We start from the raw sequence: 18,519 nt of genomic DNA on the forward strand, positions 1-18,519 counted from the left end.
GCACGCGTAAATCAGGATGGTCTCCGCCGGAGTTTTTAGCTTAAAATATCAAAGATGAATCAACGGAGACAAACTCTCCTCGTAATATTTTGTTTAAGTGAATTCGTTTCGTTAATAATTCCAAATGTTGCCAACATTTTCACAAAACGTAACTCTTCAAGAGGCATTTGAAACCGCCGCACAGATAAACGAAGAGCTAAACTGGAACGGAATTCGATGGCGTATTTTGCAAACTTCTAGTCGATACATTTTATTTATTCTTTCGCTAAACCCAGTAAATCGGTAGAGAAAATGATCCATTAAAAGAAAACCAGGGGTCACCGAACGTCCAAGATCGTTAAATCCAGGCAAAGCTATAGCAATGGCCATCTGCCCTATCATTGTTCATTTTATTACTTAGCGCGCGCACGATGCATGACGTGGCGTGAACATTTTAAAGTAGAATTGGTGCTTCTGACAGGTCACGTAACATATCATGTGGCGTTGAGCGGAAAATAGCCATTATTTGAGGAATTGGCGGCGGTTTTTAGTAATATTGTCCCACAAAAACGCATTCTAGGTGCAGGTCAATTATTTCCATCCTCACGCGTTTGGAATGACCGTCTCTCTTATCGCAGAAAAATTTTATAGGGTTAAAGGTCGTTTTTCTTAAAAAATTCGACCATTGATCATTTATATGTTCTAAAAACGAACCAAGGAAGATCATTCCAAACGTAGCAAGGTAGATAATTTTAAGTTGAAATTTTAAAATAGTTACCAATCAAAATGGCCACAAATCTGTTGCTTTTGCAATGTACAGCTTGATCAATTTCATCGATAATTTGTTGGAAAACTATTGTTAACGTCAACGGTTTTTATTCATTAAATTTGCAGAAAAGTTTGTCGGGCGGCCTTGGTTAATTGGCGTTCGCACTGTAAATTTGCATCGATAACGCTCATTTACTGATCAATAAAATTAAATTTCGCCACCAATTTGCCGATTTACCAAATTTTAAGAAACTGATCACGATCTTAAATTTTGCCTGCTTTTTTCGGCTCACTGAACGTGCGTGAATTTTTTTTTCGGCAGTGCCGGGTCGTGTGCAGGAAGATAGGAATTAACAACCAAAAATTAAAGTGGGTAGATCACAGTAACCAGATCAATTTTAGCTCTTTGACTTGAAAGAAATAGTAGCTTTGAACAACCTCAAAATGTCTGCGCGGCAAAAGCTCTAAAACTCTTTGACTTGAAAGAAATAGTGGCTGCGCGGCAAAAGCCTTAAAATGATTCCATACACCCGGAGTAAAATTGTGATTATTTTTATTTGGATCAGACAGAGTATTCAAAAAATACATCAGGCTCGAATTTCTTGGGACTGAAAATGTACATTGTCATTTTACGTTGTTAATTTTCTTAACGATGAGCTATTACAGTTATCTACAAGTGTCAACGGCCTAAGATTACTGCTGCAATTTAAGTCGTGCATCTGCTTTTCAAGTCAAGAAAACAGGCGTTATTCCTTCGCAAGTTAATTAATTACAACACTCATCTGACCTCAATCCAGGGGACACGGTCGTTTAGGGGGCACTTCTCGCTGTCATGGAAGTTCCACTTCATAAACTGGCGAGGTACGGTAGCCTAATGGTCAGTGTGTTGGATTCAGGATTGAGCGCGGGTCCGGGTTCGAGCCCTGGCTGGGAACATAGTGTTGTGTTCTTTGGCAAGACACTTTACTCTCACAGTGAGGCGAATTTAATGCTGGGGGTAGCCCTGCGACGGACTAGTATCCCATCCAGGGGGAAGTAGAAATACTCCTGGTCGCTTAATGATACAGAAAGTGGGATAAGATCCGGCTGCATGGGCCTCTAGTGCACTTAGTTTAGCCTGCGAACAGGCTCATAGCGAGGACGGAAAAAAAATTTCGGCGAGCGAAGCGTACCGACGAGAGCGAAACTGAAGAATTCGGAGAGCGAAACGATCGGGGTTTCGTTCGCGCTCGCCGGGAGCCTGTTCGCAGGTGTTACGAAAAATTGTCTAAGTCTAGTTCTAGAACAATCTAGAACCTGAAGTCATTCAGCCGTGACCAATTTGTATAAGGACATTCCAGAACATTCTAATCCTTATGTCATTACTCAGATTAGAAACTGTGTCAAACTACTTAATCTAGTTCCAAATAGAAGTTTCTAGAACTTTAAGCCTCACGTATATTAGAGCGAGAGGTTCTGCTGTAAGAGAGATTGATTCAAATTTGAAGAAGCTTAGTGCTGTAAATTCGTGAAGTTATCTTACGGAAATAAATTAGTTTGTTGCTGTTACCGGCGATCCTAAGTTCTGTCTGGAAACAAACCTGCTCTACAACGATACTCGTAACAGCAGGCTAACTTAATTTTATTTGTGCAGTCTTTGCAATTGCTATGATAGGGTGTATAACATAAGAAACTTGTTTAAATTTATCAAGAAGACATTAAAAACTTCAATTGCAATTCATTAAGACATCTTTGGTGCAGACTGATCCGGCAGCATTACTGCTGGCTTCAAGGCTCCACTCGACGAAGGCCATTCAATCCTGCACATTCAGCGAGGCATGCTCCCACTAAGCTCTCTCTTCGAGCAGCGCCTTCATTGCAAACTTGGCAGCGGTAGCTTTAGCTATTTTGAAGTTGGCTCCCCTACCCACGAACTGTCCCCAGTGCACGCCCAGCGTACAAGAGATTTTTCCATCGGGAAGCTTCTCCGCTTTACTACGAAAGAATAAAAAACAAAATACATGTCAAACTGAAGAAGTAAGAATTAATCTGTAGCCGAACAATCAGGAAACAAACGGTTGCCAACTGATAAGTTTTGAATTTAATATTGACAACGTTTTGATATCTACCTGACAATATTCGGATGGTTTCGTATTAAACTTTATATAATAATCAAATAAATGTACGCGCTCTGATTGGTCAATCAGCTATGGTCTATTGTGCCAGTAAACTCATGGTTTTTCGCGTGTCTTCTGAATTATTATATAAAAGCAATAGACCACAAATTTCTATGGTTTAGAGGCATGATAAACCACTTGGGATATGGGCAGAACACTCGAAGAATTCGTAGATCACTTGCCTGCGGCTCGTGATTCAGGAATTCTTCTCGTGTTCGTCTAACATCCCGCGTGGTTTATCAGCCTATAAACCATAAAAACTTGTGGTCTATTGCTTAAAGAAAATCGATTGAAATCTCTGTGGAAGGCAGAGATGTCAATTCTTCAATTGCCAGAACGCAAATGTGGAGTCTGACAACTTTTCCCCTCTTAGTTTTCGTATTTTGATTGGTCATTTGAAAAGGAAGCCATCGAAGTGTTCTAAAAAAGATGTCGCAGTTGTCAAAGAATAAGGGACAGACCATTATTTCTTTGAGGGGGAAGGGGGAGGGGGTCGGCAATTCCAAAAAAAAATAAATTCCCGCACAGCAAAAAGGTCTGGAAAAAATCGAGTAAGTGCTTTTTACTAACCACAAGCTACTGCCCACCAAAAAAGAGATCATGCACAATCTAAAGGTGAGCAAATAAATTCATATCCAGAAAATTACCCAACCTCTTCCCTCCCCCCACGCCACCCACCCCTTCAAAAAGTGGTCCGTCCCAAATCAAATTTTTAAGTTGCTCGCCCCAATCCCTTCTGGTCTGAAATGCCTCGCCTCATACTCCCTCCCTGAGTTCCAGAATAAAACAGACTGCACGCAGCCGATGATGGAATCCAGCTAATAAAGGTAAAATAACACTACATGAAAACAAAAGCGATGACTCCAGAACAGTGTCGCAGACGTACCCAAAATCAGCATTTTCATCTTCCTCATGAACACGCCTAATGGGATTGAGCGGTATGTTCACTGAATAGTGATCTGAAAGGACAACAATAACACATCAGATTCAGTTTACTTCAAGTTATTAGCTTGCGTAGCTGGCGAGATTCGCGAGCGAGTGAGTTTTGGCGATGGAGCTGCCATTTTGTTCCCTTGCGGGGAAGAGGCCGCGAGTGAAGTTCAACTCGACTCCTCACCAATCCCCTCGCAGCTTCGCCTCTCGCGTTTAGAAACAAAAGGACTCGAGCGCAACATCACGCCAGGTACGCGGGCTACAAGTTATGGCGGAGTTCTCTATTCCAGATATGTGGGCCATTGTCTTTAGTTGCCTGGTTCTCTTTTAAAAACTCGGATGGCAACACTTGCAAGCAAATGAAATAGTGCGCTATTCCAAGAACTTTCAGGACTTTGGATCAAGGGCTGCAAAGTTGGAAATCATTGTGATTTAAATTAAAGACATTTGTTTGGACAAATCACCCTGGCCTTCCATAAGAACATAACTGAAGTGAAAACTCCATAAAATGATTCATCAGTTTTAACCAAATCGTTAAGATAAATTTCTGTCAACTGTTTCTTAAGGGTAAACCATTTGACTTTTGAGGGGGAGGGGGCGGGTGATTTGGTAGAGGCACGATTTTTTTTAACCCTTTTATGCACTTGGCAATTTATTTTCTCGGGATGTGTGTATGCCTTATATTTTCTTCTCCGTGCAACATGCTTTTTCTCGGCACGTTAAACCTGGGTGAATTTTTTATCGGCAGTGGTCGAGTGCATGAATCTTTCGTCGAAATGGAGTGAACTGTACAAAAAAAATGATGGCCACATGTTACCCATGTTTCCTTGCGGACTTACCAATGTAAGGTTTCATCATGCGGTAATACACGCCCCAGATCTTGGTCAAATTCATGCCGCTGTCCAAAAACACCGCACCAGCCACGGATTCAAAGATGTCGCCCAGAACTTTAGGCGCCTCAATTCCTTCCTCGTCTTCTTGTGAGACAAATATAAATGGGTCTGTAGTGACCTGCGTAGCCAACAGTAAGGACACATGATTGTTACAGAGTGTACATTATTTCCGGTGGGGGACGTACTCCTTGTGATTTTTTGTTAGGGTGGCGGGGGGAGGGTACAGAAGGTACAGCTATACCCAATACCATTAACAAAACGACCTCTTTTCACCGATACCAACGTTTGCGTTGCTTAAATAAAGCACTCACCAGAAAGCGAGACCGAGTAATCTTAGCCAATCATCATGGTATAAATACTCTTAAGGGAGCGTCTAAATCACGCAATTCAGGGAATTTCCGTGTATCTAAGTCACGCAAGTCACAATAACTATGGTCTCCTCGCTAGTAGCCTGCGTACATCCGCCCCAATTGTTCTGAGGGGAGGAGCCAGATGTACACAGGCTACGCACTAGCTATTGCTTGGGTCTTCATGCAACACTGTCCTTCGAATAACAGCTACAAAGGAAACGACAATCGGAAGTAACACAATGCCCTTTTCACGGTTATCATTCCTCATTTGCATTACATTATAATCCAAAATGTACGAGAGGTAATTTTGGGCAAGTTTGCAGTTTTCTTCCTAAATTGCCTCGCATCCACGCTGGATTACATTGCAATGCAAATGAAAAAAGGCAACCGTGGAAGGCGGATATTAAAGGAACTACGTCACGGTTCGCGCATCTTGAAAAGTTTAGCTAAAATTTTTCAAGTTCGTTTTTTATAATCCGTGTTAATCTTCTCCATCCTTGACCATCCTTGTTTCTTTATGGTTTGTTATTACCTCTTTGGCGTTTTTCTATCTTAGTTAACTACTATTTTTCTTTCAATTGAAAGTTAGTTTTGTACGTGGCTAAAATAGACTGAGCACCTTTGACTTCTTCCTACCGTATGAGAGTGACCATGTTGTTCTTTCTTCTCTTCAGCCTCATCGTCCAGTCTGTTTATAAAATTCTCCACAGTTTTGAACCACTGCGGAGACATCTGCTTGAGATACTTGTGGTAGTCGTTCTTGACAGCAATGGCTGCAAAGATGTTGTTATTCACCAAGGCCTGTCGAATGTCCGTCAGCTGACCGGGTGTTAATTTGGTGTGACGGAAGTACAAGTGCTGCGTGACCAGGAAGTCCAATAGAGCATCCCCAAGGAACTCCAGTCTCTGATAAGATGTGGTGATGCGATTTGGGTGATAAGAAGCGTGTGTTAGGGCCTCTAGCAAATGTAGTTTTGAGTGGAAAGAGTACTTAATGGAGTCTTCTTCAAAATTCTCCAAGCCAGCGATCATTCTAGACATCAGGTCTCCTCTATCCTGTTGTCTTGGTGCATTTGCCTGATCAGGCCAAAATCTGGCGTAACAACCCGGGCTGGTATTCTCTGCAAACGGATCAGAATCGTCATGGGCATCACCTTCAGGTAGAACTTTAAGACCGAGAAAGCTCATGAATTTAAGCGCACCGAGATAACCACAAGATATCAGATACGCTCCGATGAGGGCTTCAACACTGTCTGCTACAGACTTGTCTCCTATGGTCTGTGTGTTACATTTCTGGCGAGCACGCTCAGTAGCATTTAACTTTCTCTCCTCTCCATTGCCACCAAGGTTCACCTGCTTGGTGTCTGACGCCTGGGAGACTTCCTTGCCGACCTCCGACCTCAACGTCCTTCTATTCGCTCTGTAAGCAGCGCTCCGCTCTTGCACGTCATCAATTTCCATTTCCACCTCTCCAGCTCCGGTTGTTTCGTTGTCGACCTCCATTGCTGCATCTGCTGTGGTGGTGTCGCTGTCCTGTGGAATATAGCCGAACTGACATCCCGTGGGGCACCACACATCACGGGCGAGCTGTGTGCTTTGAAGATACTCAGCTAAGGATTTCTTGGCCGCCGCACGAAACAGGGCCAAATTACTGATCTGGTTTTTCTTTCGATGCGTCAGTTTTCCCTCGTCTTTGTCTTTGTAGGTGCAGAAGAGATGAAGCGACACGGCAAGCTTTAAAAATGCGTCTCCGAGCATCTCAAGCCTCTCAAGGTTAATCGCATCTCCGCTGTGGGTGGTGGTCAGAGCCTGAAGGACGAGGGCAGAGTTAGGGTGATCATCAGACTCACGGCTTCCACGAAACATCGACTTGAGATCGGAATAAAGTCCCAGGAACTCTTCGTCTGTGCCGTCATCTTCAATTTCCATGAATTCGTCTTCTCTTCCACTGCGTTGATCAGTACCAAGTAATTTCTTTTCATCGTTAGCATCATCAGCACCGATTGACGGTAGATTTGATTCATCTTTGTCGTCCCGCTCACCAGCAACCATAGCTTTGACATCAGCAACCAGTAGAAGCGAGCTAACACGCTGAAGAATTGAAGGCAGAATCTGAGCCGCGCAGAGAAGAGAAGAACATACTGGTAACACGTCACACAGTTCTGGAATAAGGATAATAACATCGCGTTTGCTTTTGCCTGTCGGTTTTCTGTTCACCAAGAAATTCACTCGACCAGAAATCTCTCTCGCTTCGAAGAGAGGCTGTTCCATGTTTGTGACGCATGCTCCATACTTTTGCCGGAAGTACTGCTCATACGTTGTGCCTTTGGACTTGTCCGGGAACGGTGACAATGGATTAAGGTCAAACCGTACCATTAAAACAGCATATCGTCGGCGATCTTTAACGTAATTCTTTCTAACCACCACGTCTTCTTCAATGGCTACATTCCTCTGAAGCTCTTCTCTCATGCGATCAAAGTCAATTCTCCTTCCGTCTTCTTCCTTCACCAGTACGATGAAGTAACCATCCGCGCTTTCAGGTTTTATTTCGACAGGAACGCGTAGAACTTGGGTGAAGAGGTGGCAGTGAAACTTGCGTACAGTAGCAAAGTCTACCTCGTTCTTGGCTAATGGTGTGGGAGATTCTTGGCAGCTAAGCGATACCTTGACTTCTCCATAATCAGGATAGAGTTTAAATGATCGCACCTGCAGATTCAAATAAATGAGGTAACATTTTTACAAAAAGATAAGTAACTTGCCAAAGTGTCTTACTTTAAAGGAAAGCAGTTTTGGCCGTATAGAGCGCTCTTCAATTGAGTATCATAAAACCAAAGTAATCACTCCAGCCAATCACAAAGGACACAGAAAATCCACCGAACCAATCAAAACTCGTAGTAATTACATGTGGCGGACGCGAAGCGCGGGAAAACGTGTGCGAACGTGTTACGATTGGTTTTGGGTTTGCTTCTGATTGGTTAAAAAGGTGGCACGAGTTTTTTTAAGCCAATTGTGTAGCGTGGTGATACAAAACCAATTACTTTTCGACATTCAAATGAAAACCGCTCTAAATGGAACAAATAATTCTTACGATTATAATGCCAGTTTCACTGATATGAAACTAGAAGACAGTCCAGTACTAACCGTTGGAAGACGTTTATTTGTCAGCATGCCGAACCTACAAGTGTGATCCCGGAACATTGCTTCGCTGACAACCAGCTCCTGGGGCCTGGTGAGATTGGTGATGCGTATGGTGATCACCGTGAGGAAATGGGGCTGACCCTTCTGCACCAAGCTGCCGATGAATACCTCAGGGATCTGGGTAGAAGAAAAATGTCAGATATTTTCCTTAGGAGGGAGTGTAGGGGAAAGGAGGGGGTGAACTTTCTCAGCATTTTTATGAAAGTGAATGGTGGAAAGTCTGTCTAAAATGCTTCTGATTTATTTTTCTATTTCCTTACCAAAATTAACGTTTGAGAAACATTTTTCTGTTTGCGAAAACCAAACACTCAGACTAAGGACCTTTCTCTCAGTCCACCTTAAGGGAAAAGGTGGTGTTTAGCCGGCCTTCGGAAAGGCTTCGGAAAAACACAAAAACGTTTGGCTTTACATTCTATCAACGAGAGGGGAGCCCCCTCTTCTAAGGAACGGTAACACCAAGCCAAATGAGCAAAACCTAAAACAAGATTTTAAACTCCTGGCATATTCGGAAATGATGCCTCCTGAAGCTCAACACCTAACCTTTCTCCCATAACGTCGCCGCCTTTTCTTCGTTCCTGCTTTAGTTTTCTTTTTCCCTCCAGATTCACTTTCTTCCTCCTCTGACTCACTTTCCTCGTCTGATGATGAACACACAGGTAGTAAGTTATCGTCCAATTCGCCCATCTTGTGAAGCTCTTCGCAGGCATAAAGAGCTGCGGCCATCTTGGCAAGGTTCTTCCTCGGCATTGGTGGACTCTGTTGGGTAAAGATCATTCCTGTTATTGTGCAACCCCGCCTTACGGTCACCTCGTTACTAGGACCACTTTTTCCAGGCATGGCGAAACGCCCATGCATTTTCTTATAAAAGAAAACCCTGTTAACACGGCCGCCCTGTGATACGCTTAATGGCCACAATCTAAAATCCCAACCGGTATAATCGTTCATAATTTTACCCTGTTAATACGGCCACTCGAAACAGTTATGTTCATCTTTCTGTGGTTAATATTGTATGTACTAATTGAAGTTTCATTTTTTTAAAAACTTGTATCTGCATTCCGATTTTATTTTGAAAAAAACAACAGTTTTGTAGAAGTGCAATTGTGATGTATATCTATCAAGATGACACTTAAAATATAGACCAGTCATGAAATTTGGCCCTACCCCGTTAATACCGCCACCCTGTTAGTACGGCCAAATTTTCATGGTCCGTTGGTGACCGTGTCAACGGGGTTCCACTTTACAAGGATTTGCTAACAACTTACAGTTTCATTTTCTTGCAAAGGTAGAGGAAAAAAGAAGTCCTCACACACATGACATAAAAGATAGGTCAGTTTGCTAGGGAAGACAGGCCTATACTGTCCATCAGAAAACGAGGCAATACAAAAGGGTTTCAATGGGGCATAGCTCTGGTCAGTAAACAGCTAAAAATAATTCATTTAGTCAGTAAACTGTTAGTTTGTTAGATCTGATGACTCTCATGAGCTGTTGATGACCTCCGTTTGTAAAATAAGTCATGATTGAAAAAAACAAAATCCGGCAGTTTTTAAACTAACGAATTTTGTTCTCCGTGTTGCACAATCAGTATCAGTCCGCTGTGGACTCCTACACGCGATTTTCAAGATCATTATGACCATTAATTTTATAAACAAACAAGCACACTGAACACTAAGAACAATTTCTGTAATAATTTGCTCCTGTGGCTAGCCGACCTCGCCAAGCAAAACAATTTCGACTGTAAGCAATTTACACCAAGCTCCCTAGCTTTCTCTTTCACACTCTCTACGTTGCGCTTAAAGTACCTACGTTATCCCGAAAATAAATTCTTGAGCGAAATGTTATTTAGTTCTCTTAGAAAGTCAGCACCCTTTGGCCGTTAAGTACCTCATACGCTAAAAAGTTGATCATCTCTTACACGTTAATCAGTTCATACTTTGTTGTTGTCTGCAGTTACGATAGCAAAAAACGACCGTATCATCAAAGGCTAAAACGTTAACCTCATCGACACCCTCATAAAAAAAGAAGGAACAAATTATAGGACAACGAAATGTTGAGCTCTGCCTTCCATAACAAATCGCATCTTTTCCAAATGAAACAGAAAAAAAGAACAGTGCAAAGCCAGCAATTTATCCCGCAAGAAGTATTTATTGTCGCAAACAGAAAAAAAAAACACGATGTGATGGTGTAGAAGGAGGGAGGTACTTTTCTTATCATGTCCCTTTTTTAACAGCCTGCTCGTGCAGTAATTAAGCCATTTTTCACGACATAAAAACTTGGTATCCTCTGAAAAAATTGTCTATCAACTAAGAATTAAAAAAAAACAATTTTTTTTCAAGACGTCATTACCAGGGAGGCTAGTGAAAAAACAGAATCCACAATAAAATTGCAAGTTAAAATGAAAACAGCTGTGCCTTTTTCAATTGCTTTCATGGTGCAAAGAAAAAGACAAAGACCTTTACAACATACCAAGATGGTTTCACGTAGCTGGCAGTTAATGGGCAATTGCAGCTTGCAAGTGTAATAATCTTTTCCACATTCCTCCACTGTGTATACAGGTTTGGGACGGGTAAACTGGTCCCCTGGAAGCTTGGAACAATATCTGAAGACATACAATGGAAACAAAAGGGGGTAAGTGGTGGAAACATTTTGCCCAAATGTTACTCAATTATACTTTGGATGGTTTTAGATTTCCCATTATACTTAATATCATATTGTCTTTAAAATTCTATTTCTGTACTGCTAGCACAATGATGCAGGGGGAACTTAATTTTATTTACTACCATAATTGTGAACTTGTGAAGTTGATAAGCATTCAGGGTCAGAGGGTCCCAACCACCTGAGCTTACTCCGGTTTCTGCAGCATTAAGCAACTAACCAACTAACTCCCTCCTGGATGGGATGCCAGCCCATTGTAGGGTTACCCCAAGCATTAAATTTGCCAGTACCAACTATTACTCCAAAGCTAATTCCTTGAGTGGACAAGATGAATCAACTCAGGTGTGCTGTGATTGGCTACCCAAGTAGGCAAGACGGCACCAAATATTCTTGCCTGCTCAGGATAACCCATGTTTCCCACATTTGAGCAGGTAGTAGCAATAGTGCCAGCTGTGGAGTTAAGCTTCAATACTCAGAAGCCATCTGGCTCATTAAACCTAAAAAGGACTAGAAAAGACTTTCTACAAGAAATGACAACATGATGACCAAGACCAAGAAATCGTCAATCCCAGGGCAGGAAAAAAACCCAGGTCCAATTGTCCAGGGAAAGTTAATATTTAAACATTTTGCTCTTGGGCAAGTGAAAATGGAAGCTTAGTGGTCCAGTGGGCAGGTGAAATTAGTCCCAGTAAAAACTCATGACTGCAAGATGAGCAAGACGATGAGTTCAACGCAGCATGGATTAATTTAAAACTGATCCAGTTATACTTTGCTTGTGACCCTTGCATGCCTATTGGGGAAGTAATATTTCATTTTTAGTGAGGGCAACTGAAAACTAAAATGTACTGGCCCACTGGGCAACTGGATTTCCATTTTTTTCCTCCCCTGAATCCTACCTGGATAAGAGAGAAATGCTGCTACTCATGGTAACCCGGGCTCCTCCCCCCTTCAAAGGTATGTACGCAGGTAAGAAGTCCGTGTCCACTGCCTCGTTACACTCCTCATCTGTTGGTTCAGTCCGATCATGACACATTCTCAACAAGGTATTTTCAATTTCTCGCAGCATCTGAAGAAGAAAGTTTGGAAAAAATTGTAAATGCTCAGCAAATAAAGGGAGAAAATTCAACTTAATCAGCAAAAAAAATCATTTTTTGGCAACTGAAGAGACTGCTATTACATTGCCTCTCTTACCCTGAGTACAAATGAGAAATGGAGAATTGATTACACAATAGTAAATTTCTCATAGAAACTGTACTCCTAGGGTACTCCTGGGGTGTAAAGCTATGCAGCCAGTGAGTAATACTTTCTCTTAGTATTAGCTAGTAATCTAAATCAAAAAACTTGCCTCATATTAATCATTTATCATTTAGTCTAACTACCTGAGACTAACAGTAGTTTGCAAAATAATATAGACAAAAATTAGAACGTATTCTTAATTATAATGGCCTGCGTCGCAAGTGTTTCCGCATTGTGGGTGCAGTTTGAGGTGTCTCAGTGCCTAAAATAGGAGGAGGGGAGAAGAAGCCAATATGCTGAAATTCTAATTTGTGCTGGAATGCTTGCTAAGCAGGCTAGTTAAATTATAACTTATTACCTCCAATTCACCTATTGCTTCCATCTTCAACTTTTCATCTACCAGCATATAGTATCTAGAATCTTTCGCACGAGCTCTGCCTTTGGACTGAACATAGGAACGAAAATTCTTCGGGAAATCAAAACGGCAAACTACATTACACTTGGGAATGTCCAGACCCTCCTCGACGACAGAGGTGGCTATCAGCAGATTAAATTCACGTCTTCTGAACTTTCTGAGCACCTCTTCCTGTTTCTTGAAATTCATTTCAGTGTGACTGGAGTAGTTGACTTTCCCTCCTGTTCCATGACCAATCACAAAATCGCTTTTGATGGATGTTAGCTCAGGGTCTAGTTTGGCAGCAATATTAATCTGTCTGCTAAGCACTAGGGCTGTGTAGCGTCTTTCCACAAACACAATGCCACAGAGCGTATTCTCTTCACCAGAGTCTACAACATAATAAGTGTACTATACAAAAACGCTTTTCAGGGAATGATGTTACACATTACACATTACACCTTCTATTTCTCAACATAGATTTTTCACCCTGGGGGGGGGGGGGGGGTACTCCCATATATTGGGTATATAGTCATGTGCCATATGGGACAGGGTATGGTTTTGGAGGCTCGGGATCCTTAAATAGGGTATCATTTTTGCTCCTGTTGGCATTGTGTTCCTGGCGTAATCCTTAGATAGGATACCTATAGTAAGCTGTCAGTATCAGCTAAAATTCCAGTGCATGGATGCCCAGCTTAATGAAAAACAAAGTCTATTCTTGATGCTTAACTTCAAATGTCACAGAAAAGAAATAGAGCTGATCCATTCACCCCATTCTTACTGGTAGTTTTTGTTTTTCTCTTAAACAGGGTGTCATTTTCGGGTATCAATTCATTTGTTTTGGGTATCAATTTGCTTCATCCTTAAATACCGCCAGGGTTTAAGGCCCTTCGTTGCCCACACGTATCTGAAATTTACGGGAGTACCTCCCACCCCAGAAGTTTTCAATCAAAGGTTGAAGTTGACCTATGTCATTTTACAACCACAATACTATAGAAAGTAATTTAATCTGTCTAAAAATTTTGAATTAAAATTGAAAAAAATTGAACCCTGAGTTAACTTAAAGTTTATTTCTCACCTTTAGATAGTGAATACTTGGACTCTCTTAAGACACTCAAAAGCTTCTGAAGCTTGGGCATGATGTAGCATCGTCCATTGTCTTCACAGTCATCACTGCAGCTGGTAGATGTAAAATTGCGATAGACGCCTTGTAGTTGACGCAGCTGGGAGGCACTAAACTCACAAAACATCCGTCCCTGTTGGCTATCTTGAAACATGCATGCTCTGTCTGAAAAAAATTTACTCCTTAGTTGGTCTCAAGCCCTTGTGTACAAGTGCAAATCAAATACACAACCTTTCTAGTAAAAGTGTACCCATATACCGAAATGGTTAGTTATTTTGAAACAGGTCTACTGCATACAAATGACCCATCAGGCTGGCACTCATCTCCGATTTCTGTAGCATGAAACAACTAGGAGAATTTTCTGCTTCCCCCTGGATGGGATGCTAGTCCATCACAGGGTTAACCACAGAAAATTCTCTGGTACCCATTTATACAGCTGGATGGAGAGAGGCCCTGTGAGAGTAAAGTGTCTTGCCCAAGAACACAACACAATGTCCCAGATTGGGGCTTGAACCTGGACCACTCTATCTGGAGTCAAGCAAACTAACCATGAGGCTACTGTGCCTTAACCTGAAATATATATCATAGGAATGTAAAACATGAATTTTAATACCACTGCATACTTCTTAACAAACAGGTATTACTCTTGACTAAGCATGGTGGCCTCATGGTTAATGTACTCAACTCCAGATCGAGCGGTCCAGGTTGAAGCCCTGGCCGGGGACATTGCGTTGTTTTCTTGGGCAAGACACTTTACTCTCACAGTACCTCTCTCTAACCAGGTTTACAAATGGGTACCAGCGAATTTAATGCTGGAGATAAACTGCGATGGACTTGCATCCCATCTGGGTGGGGGAATAGAAATATTCTTAGTCGCTTCATGCTACTGAAACCGGGATAAGCTCTGGCCTGATAGGCCACTTGGCTTGTATAAAGACTTAACTTTTACCATTACATGATAGTGGGGTAGAGAGTCTAAAGTAAAAACGACTCGTTGTTAAGGGAACTGGAGCAAAGGTAGGCACTTTAGTGCACCAACAGGTGGTAGGGGGCAAGGTCATGAATATTTTAGGTCCTTGCATTATTTACCAATGTGTGGTGCCAGAAAATATCCATGTCCACCCCAAAAAGGGTTTTTCAAAATTTCAAGTGGAAGGAGGGTCTCAAGGACCAAAAATTTTTAAAGGAGAGTTTGAACCAAAACTGGAATTTCTGGAGGCATGGGGTTTCCCAGCTAAACGTCTCTCCATGGGACGGGTACTATACCTAAGTCCTTGATTAGGTATCCTGCCACTTGGCAAGCAGCCCAAGGACCCAATTCTTGTAAGGTGTCTTGGCATTCCCTGAGAGCAAACTTCGCATACCAATGTGCATTCTTCACCAAGACATCTCTGGCGGACACTCGACAGTCACCAAGAAAATCAATGCCTGGTCGCAAAACATCCGTTAGGATTGTTATCAATAAGTTTGTATCATCGTCAACAGCTCGATTTGAGAAAGTTAAAACTTCTTCCTTGGGTTTAGCGGCAAATTTCTCGACATCTTCATCATGACTTGTTTCACATGTTGACCTCAGAGTTTTTTCCAGTTCTCTTATTTCTGATTCAATTTTGTACGGTTTTACTTTTCCATTCACTATGGATGCAGTTAAGCCCATCACCTTGGGGTGTGCCTCTCTCCGGCAGCAATCAAAGAACTGCATTATTTGCTTGTATGGATCATTTTTCTTAGCATGGTGGCATTCATCAAAGATCAATAGATTCACTTGAGACAGACGGACATAACCGTGGCTCAGGAGGTCGACAAATATCTGTGCAGTCATGACTAGCACATTGCTTTCGTTAAACTCTCTTTCCCATGTAGGTTTGTCCCAGAAATCCACTCCCATCTCTCCAACATAATGCTTTACCTTCAGGTCAGTGTGCTTCTCAATCGCCTTGGCTTGCTGGCTAGCAAGAGGAACTGAAAACAAAAACAAATAGATAAAGGCTAACTTAATATTTATTTTCGACTTCTGAAAAGGCTGGTGAGTTTGTTCTTCCAATGACAGAAATCGGCGTCAAAGAAGACTTAGACAAACAAATAGCTCAAAATGAAATAAACGTGGGATATAGATAACGTCGCGCGCGATTCTTTTCTGTACGCCGGGACCCAAAGGTACTGAGAATGACATGTTATATCCTGGATGACCCAATCGAGGTCTAAGTACAAGAGTTAGGTACCAGTCAATCAATAAGCCAATCGATCCGGGTTTGAAGTTGTACTTTGAATTTTTATTTTTTTTCACTTTGCTTATGTACCAGAAATCTAAGCTCCGACATAAAGTGCGCTCCCACAAAAACCGGCATTGTTGTGTGCAAAAACGCCCTTACCGACTCCCCCTACATTAAACATAACCCCCCCGAACATTAATTTTGCTCAAACATAAACAAAAGTCTCGTACCTGTATTTACAAGGAAAAAGGTTCTTTTCCCCCCTTTCTTGTATGTTCCTCTAACTTCGTGAGCGTGTTCTTTTATGAGCATTACGCTGATAAACGTCTTTCCAGTTCCCGTGCCCAAACAAACGATTGTGTTTCTTTCCTTGGCTCGTTCCAATAACTCTACTTGATAAGGACGCGCCAAAAATTTTTCTTCCTGTTCTTGCTCGGTTTCCCTTTCGATGATTGTTTCACTTTCCTCTTCTTCCATAATTGCCGCTTTATTCTATTCTGAACGATGTTCCGAAGAGACGGCCGTACTTTTACGAGTTCCGATACAATCAACGTAACGCGGAAATCTTAAACCAAGATCGTATAAAAAATGTTAAAATTACGCCTATGATCGGCGATCGGCAGTCTGGAATATTATCAAGCCACAGGGGTTAAGATTCTTACCTTTTTCACCTTCTCATTCCATGAAACATCAATATTTCCTTCGAAGATCGAGCGAACTTCGGAGTCATCCAAGGGTTGAACAAAAATGCTTCGCTAAGCGAAATTCTACTCAGTATGACATCATTCGTTTTCCGAGAAATTTCCAGCCCTTTGACAAACATTTCCGAGAAAACACTGAATGGCTCGCGAAACAAAGGCTCCGATGGAAACAATATTTGTACACGTGTTCATTTTTGGTTGCAACATTTGTCCAAACCATTGTCACGCTAAAAGTAAGTCACGCTCTAACTGGCCAGATACATTTGGTCTGCCAACGTATTTCATATACTTTATCATTTTACATTCCATTTTTTATCCGTCGAAGGCTGACGATTGACAGCCGAAATCTCACGTTCTTTTTTGAAATTTTTTAGCCAGCGAACTTTTTAATCTTATTTTGATTTTGTAAAGTCGTTCAATAGCCCTATTAACGGTTTATAAATTTTCTCGTTTGCATTTCAATAAATATATATGTTATTTGCCGGCTTAGGGTCGGTCCGTATGGTGAAAAACTGTGACCGAGGTCTTGAAAATACTACCCTCGGCCTGCGGCCGAGGGCAGCATTTTCAAGCCCGAGGTCACAGTTTTTCACCATACGGACCGACCCTAAGCCGGCAAATAACATGTTTATTTTTTTTTTTTCCTGCAGTAAATTGGTTCTACAGATTACAAATGGGTTTACGCAGCTCTTGTCACTGAATCGGCTAGCGCGCCGTCTACTAACGATTTGTAAAAAATCTTGTCAACGAGCGAGTAACTCAGATAGTAGACAAAAAAAGATGTATTAAAAAGACAGATTTTTTCGAGCTACTTTGTGCTAGTTACATTCATTTCACCAGTTAAGTTCTCCAAAATTGTTTTTGCGGTGTGAAATTTCGTGCGAAGTTTTTTAAGTTTTACTACAAAAACGAGTTCTGTCAGTCGTTGCTTTTAAATCACTTCGTCACTTTTCTACCGTAAATTGAATGGTAGAAAGCGAGGAAATTCATTAAGTGTATTCCAGAGAAATTCTTCTTAATACAGCAACGATCAGAGCGGTAAACTCGACTGAAATTGACTCAAATTTTACGGCGAGCGAAACACAGGATTACGCGCCATTATACAGCGCCAAGCTACAAACAATTAAGCAAACTCTCACAACTTCAAAACACTCAACTGAATTTACTTACAGTGACTTTCCTTGCCATTTTAAAGTGAACAGAGATAAACTTGCGTTAACTAATCGATGATGTGTAAAAAAGGTAAAAGATTGACGATTACCGCAAACTTTTAAGAGCGAAATTTAGGCAGCGGGAAAAAATCCGGTGGGCCGTATCGTAAAAAGCTGGACCGGTCACGTGCGCATGATTAACCAATCAAATTCGAGGATTTAGGATTCCGGCCCGCTCAGATGCTTGAGAGAAAAATAAAATCTGGTATGTGAGGAAATTTCGTGCAATTTTGTGCCCGGCACGTTGGATTACATTGTAATACAAATATGAGAAAAGTAACAACGTAGGAACTTTAGCGGGAAGAGAGGAGGGCCGGGGACTCTTCACAGATCCACTTCGCCACCGGTTGGAGCGTTGTGAAGACGAACAAATATTTTCTCCAGCCCAAAGACAATTTTCGCTGTGGTCACACGGCTAGAAAGGTGTGTTTTATTTCTCCTGCTGGAAATTAAAGTTGGCGTGTATATGTTCAGGAAAGCACCAATCACATCGTACTCCCCGCGGCTCGTCGGAACAAATCAATAAACTTTCGAAAACGTCGATCGGCAATCGACCTACGAAAATAGCGAAGTCCTCGTTCCCAGGGGCCCGTTTCTCGGAAGTCCCGGAAACTTCTCGGGCCCGAAAAGCCATTTTTAGTTAACCGGTATTTAAAGACAAGGAGGTGCATACGCCTGAAACTTCTTGTATGAAGAGAACCTCTGTTCATAT

General features: G+C 41.8%; 1 protein-coding gene across 2 annotated transcripts; it reads right to left on the minus strand.

Moving 5' to 3' along the window:
- Positions 1-962: 962 nt before the first annotated feature.
- LOC145484062 (endoribonuclease Dicer-like) lies at positions 963-16,756 on the minus strand. Of its 2 annotated transcripts, XM_081462666.1 has the most exons (13): positions 16,567-16,756; positions 16,126-16,460; positions 14,949-15,644; positions 13,638-13,847; positions 12,524-12,951; positions 11,826-11,995; positions 10,741-10,873; positions 8,818-9,033; positions 8,221-8,394; positions 5,716-7,785; positions 4,676-4,847; positions 3,790-3,862; positions 963-2,721 (listed from the first exon to the last, which is right to left on the minus strand). In XM_081462666.1, the coding sequence occupies exons 2-13, from the start codon at positions 16,370-16,372 to the stop codon at positions 2,574-2,576; spliced, it is 4,737 nt and encodes a 1,578-aa protein (XP_081318792.1). In that variant the 5' UTR covers positions 16,373-16,460; positions 16,567-16,756; the 3' UTR covers positions 963-2,573. The 2 variants fall into 2 exon arrangements, with proteins under 2 accessions (XP_081318792.1, XP_081318791.1); XM_081462665.1 differs by having other exon boundaries at positions 16,126-16,756.
- Between the last annotated feature and the right edge of the window lie 1,763 nt (positions 16,757-18,519).

This window comes from Orbicella franksi, chromosome 4 (assembly GCF_964199315.1).
Source record: "Orbicella franksi chromosome 4, jaOrbFran1.1, whole genome shotgun sequence".
Lineage (NCBI taxonomy): Eukaryota > Metazoa > Cnidaria > Anthozoa > Scleractinia > Merulinidae > Orbicella > Orbicella franksi.

Coding starts and splice junctions, on each gene's coding strand:
- LOC145484062 (XM_081462666.1), bottom strand. CDS start 16,372: ATGGAAGAAGAGGAAAGTGAAACAATCATCGAAAGGGAAACCGAGCAA. Junction 10,874..11,825: donor AGCATTTCTCTCTTATCCAG/GTAGGATTCAGG, acceptor GTATGTCTTCAG/ATATTGTTCCAAGCTTCCAG. Junction 7,786..8,220: donor CAAATAAACGTCTTCCAACG/GTTAGTACTGGA, acceptor TTGAATCTGCAG/GTGCGATCATTTAAACTCTA.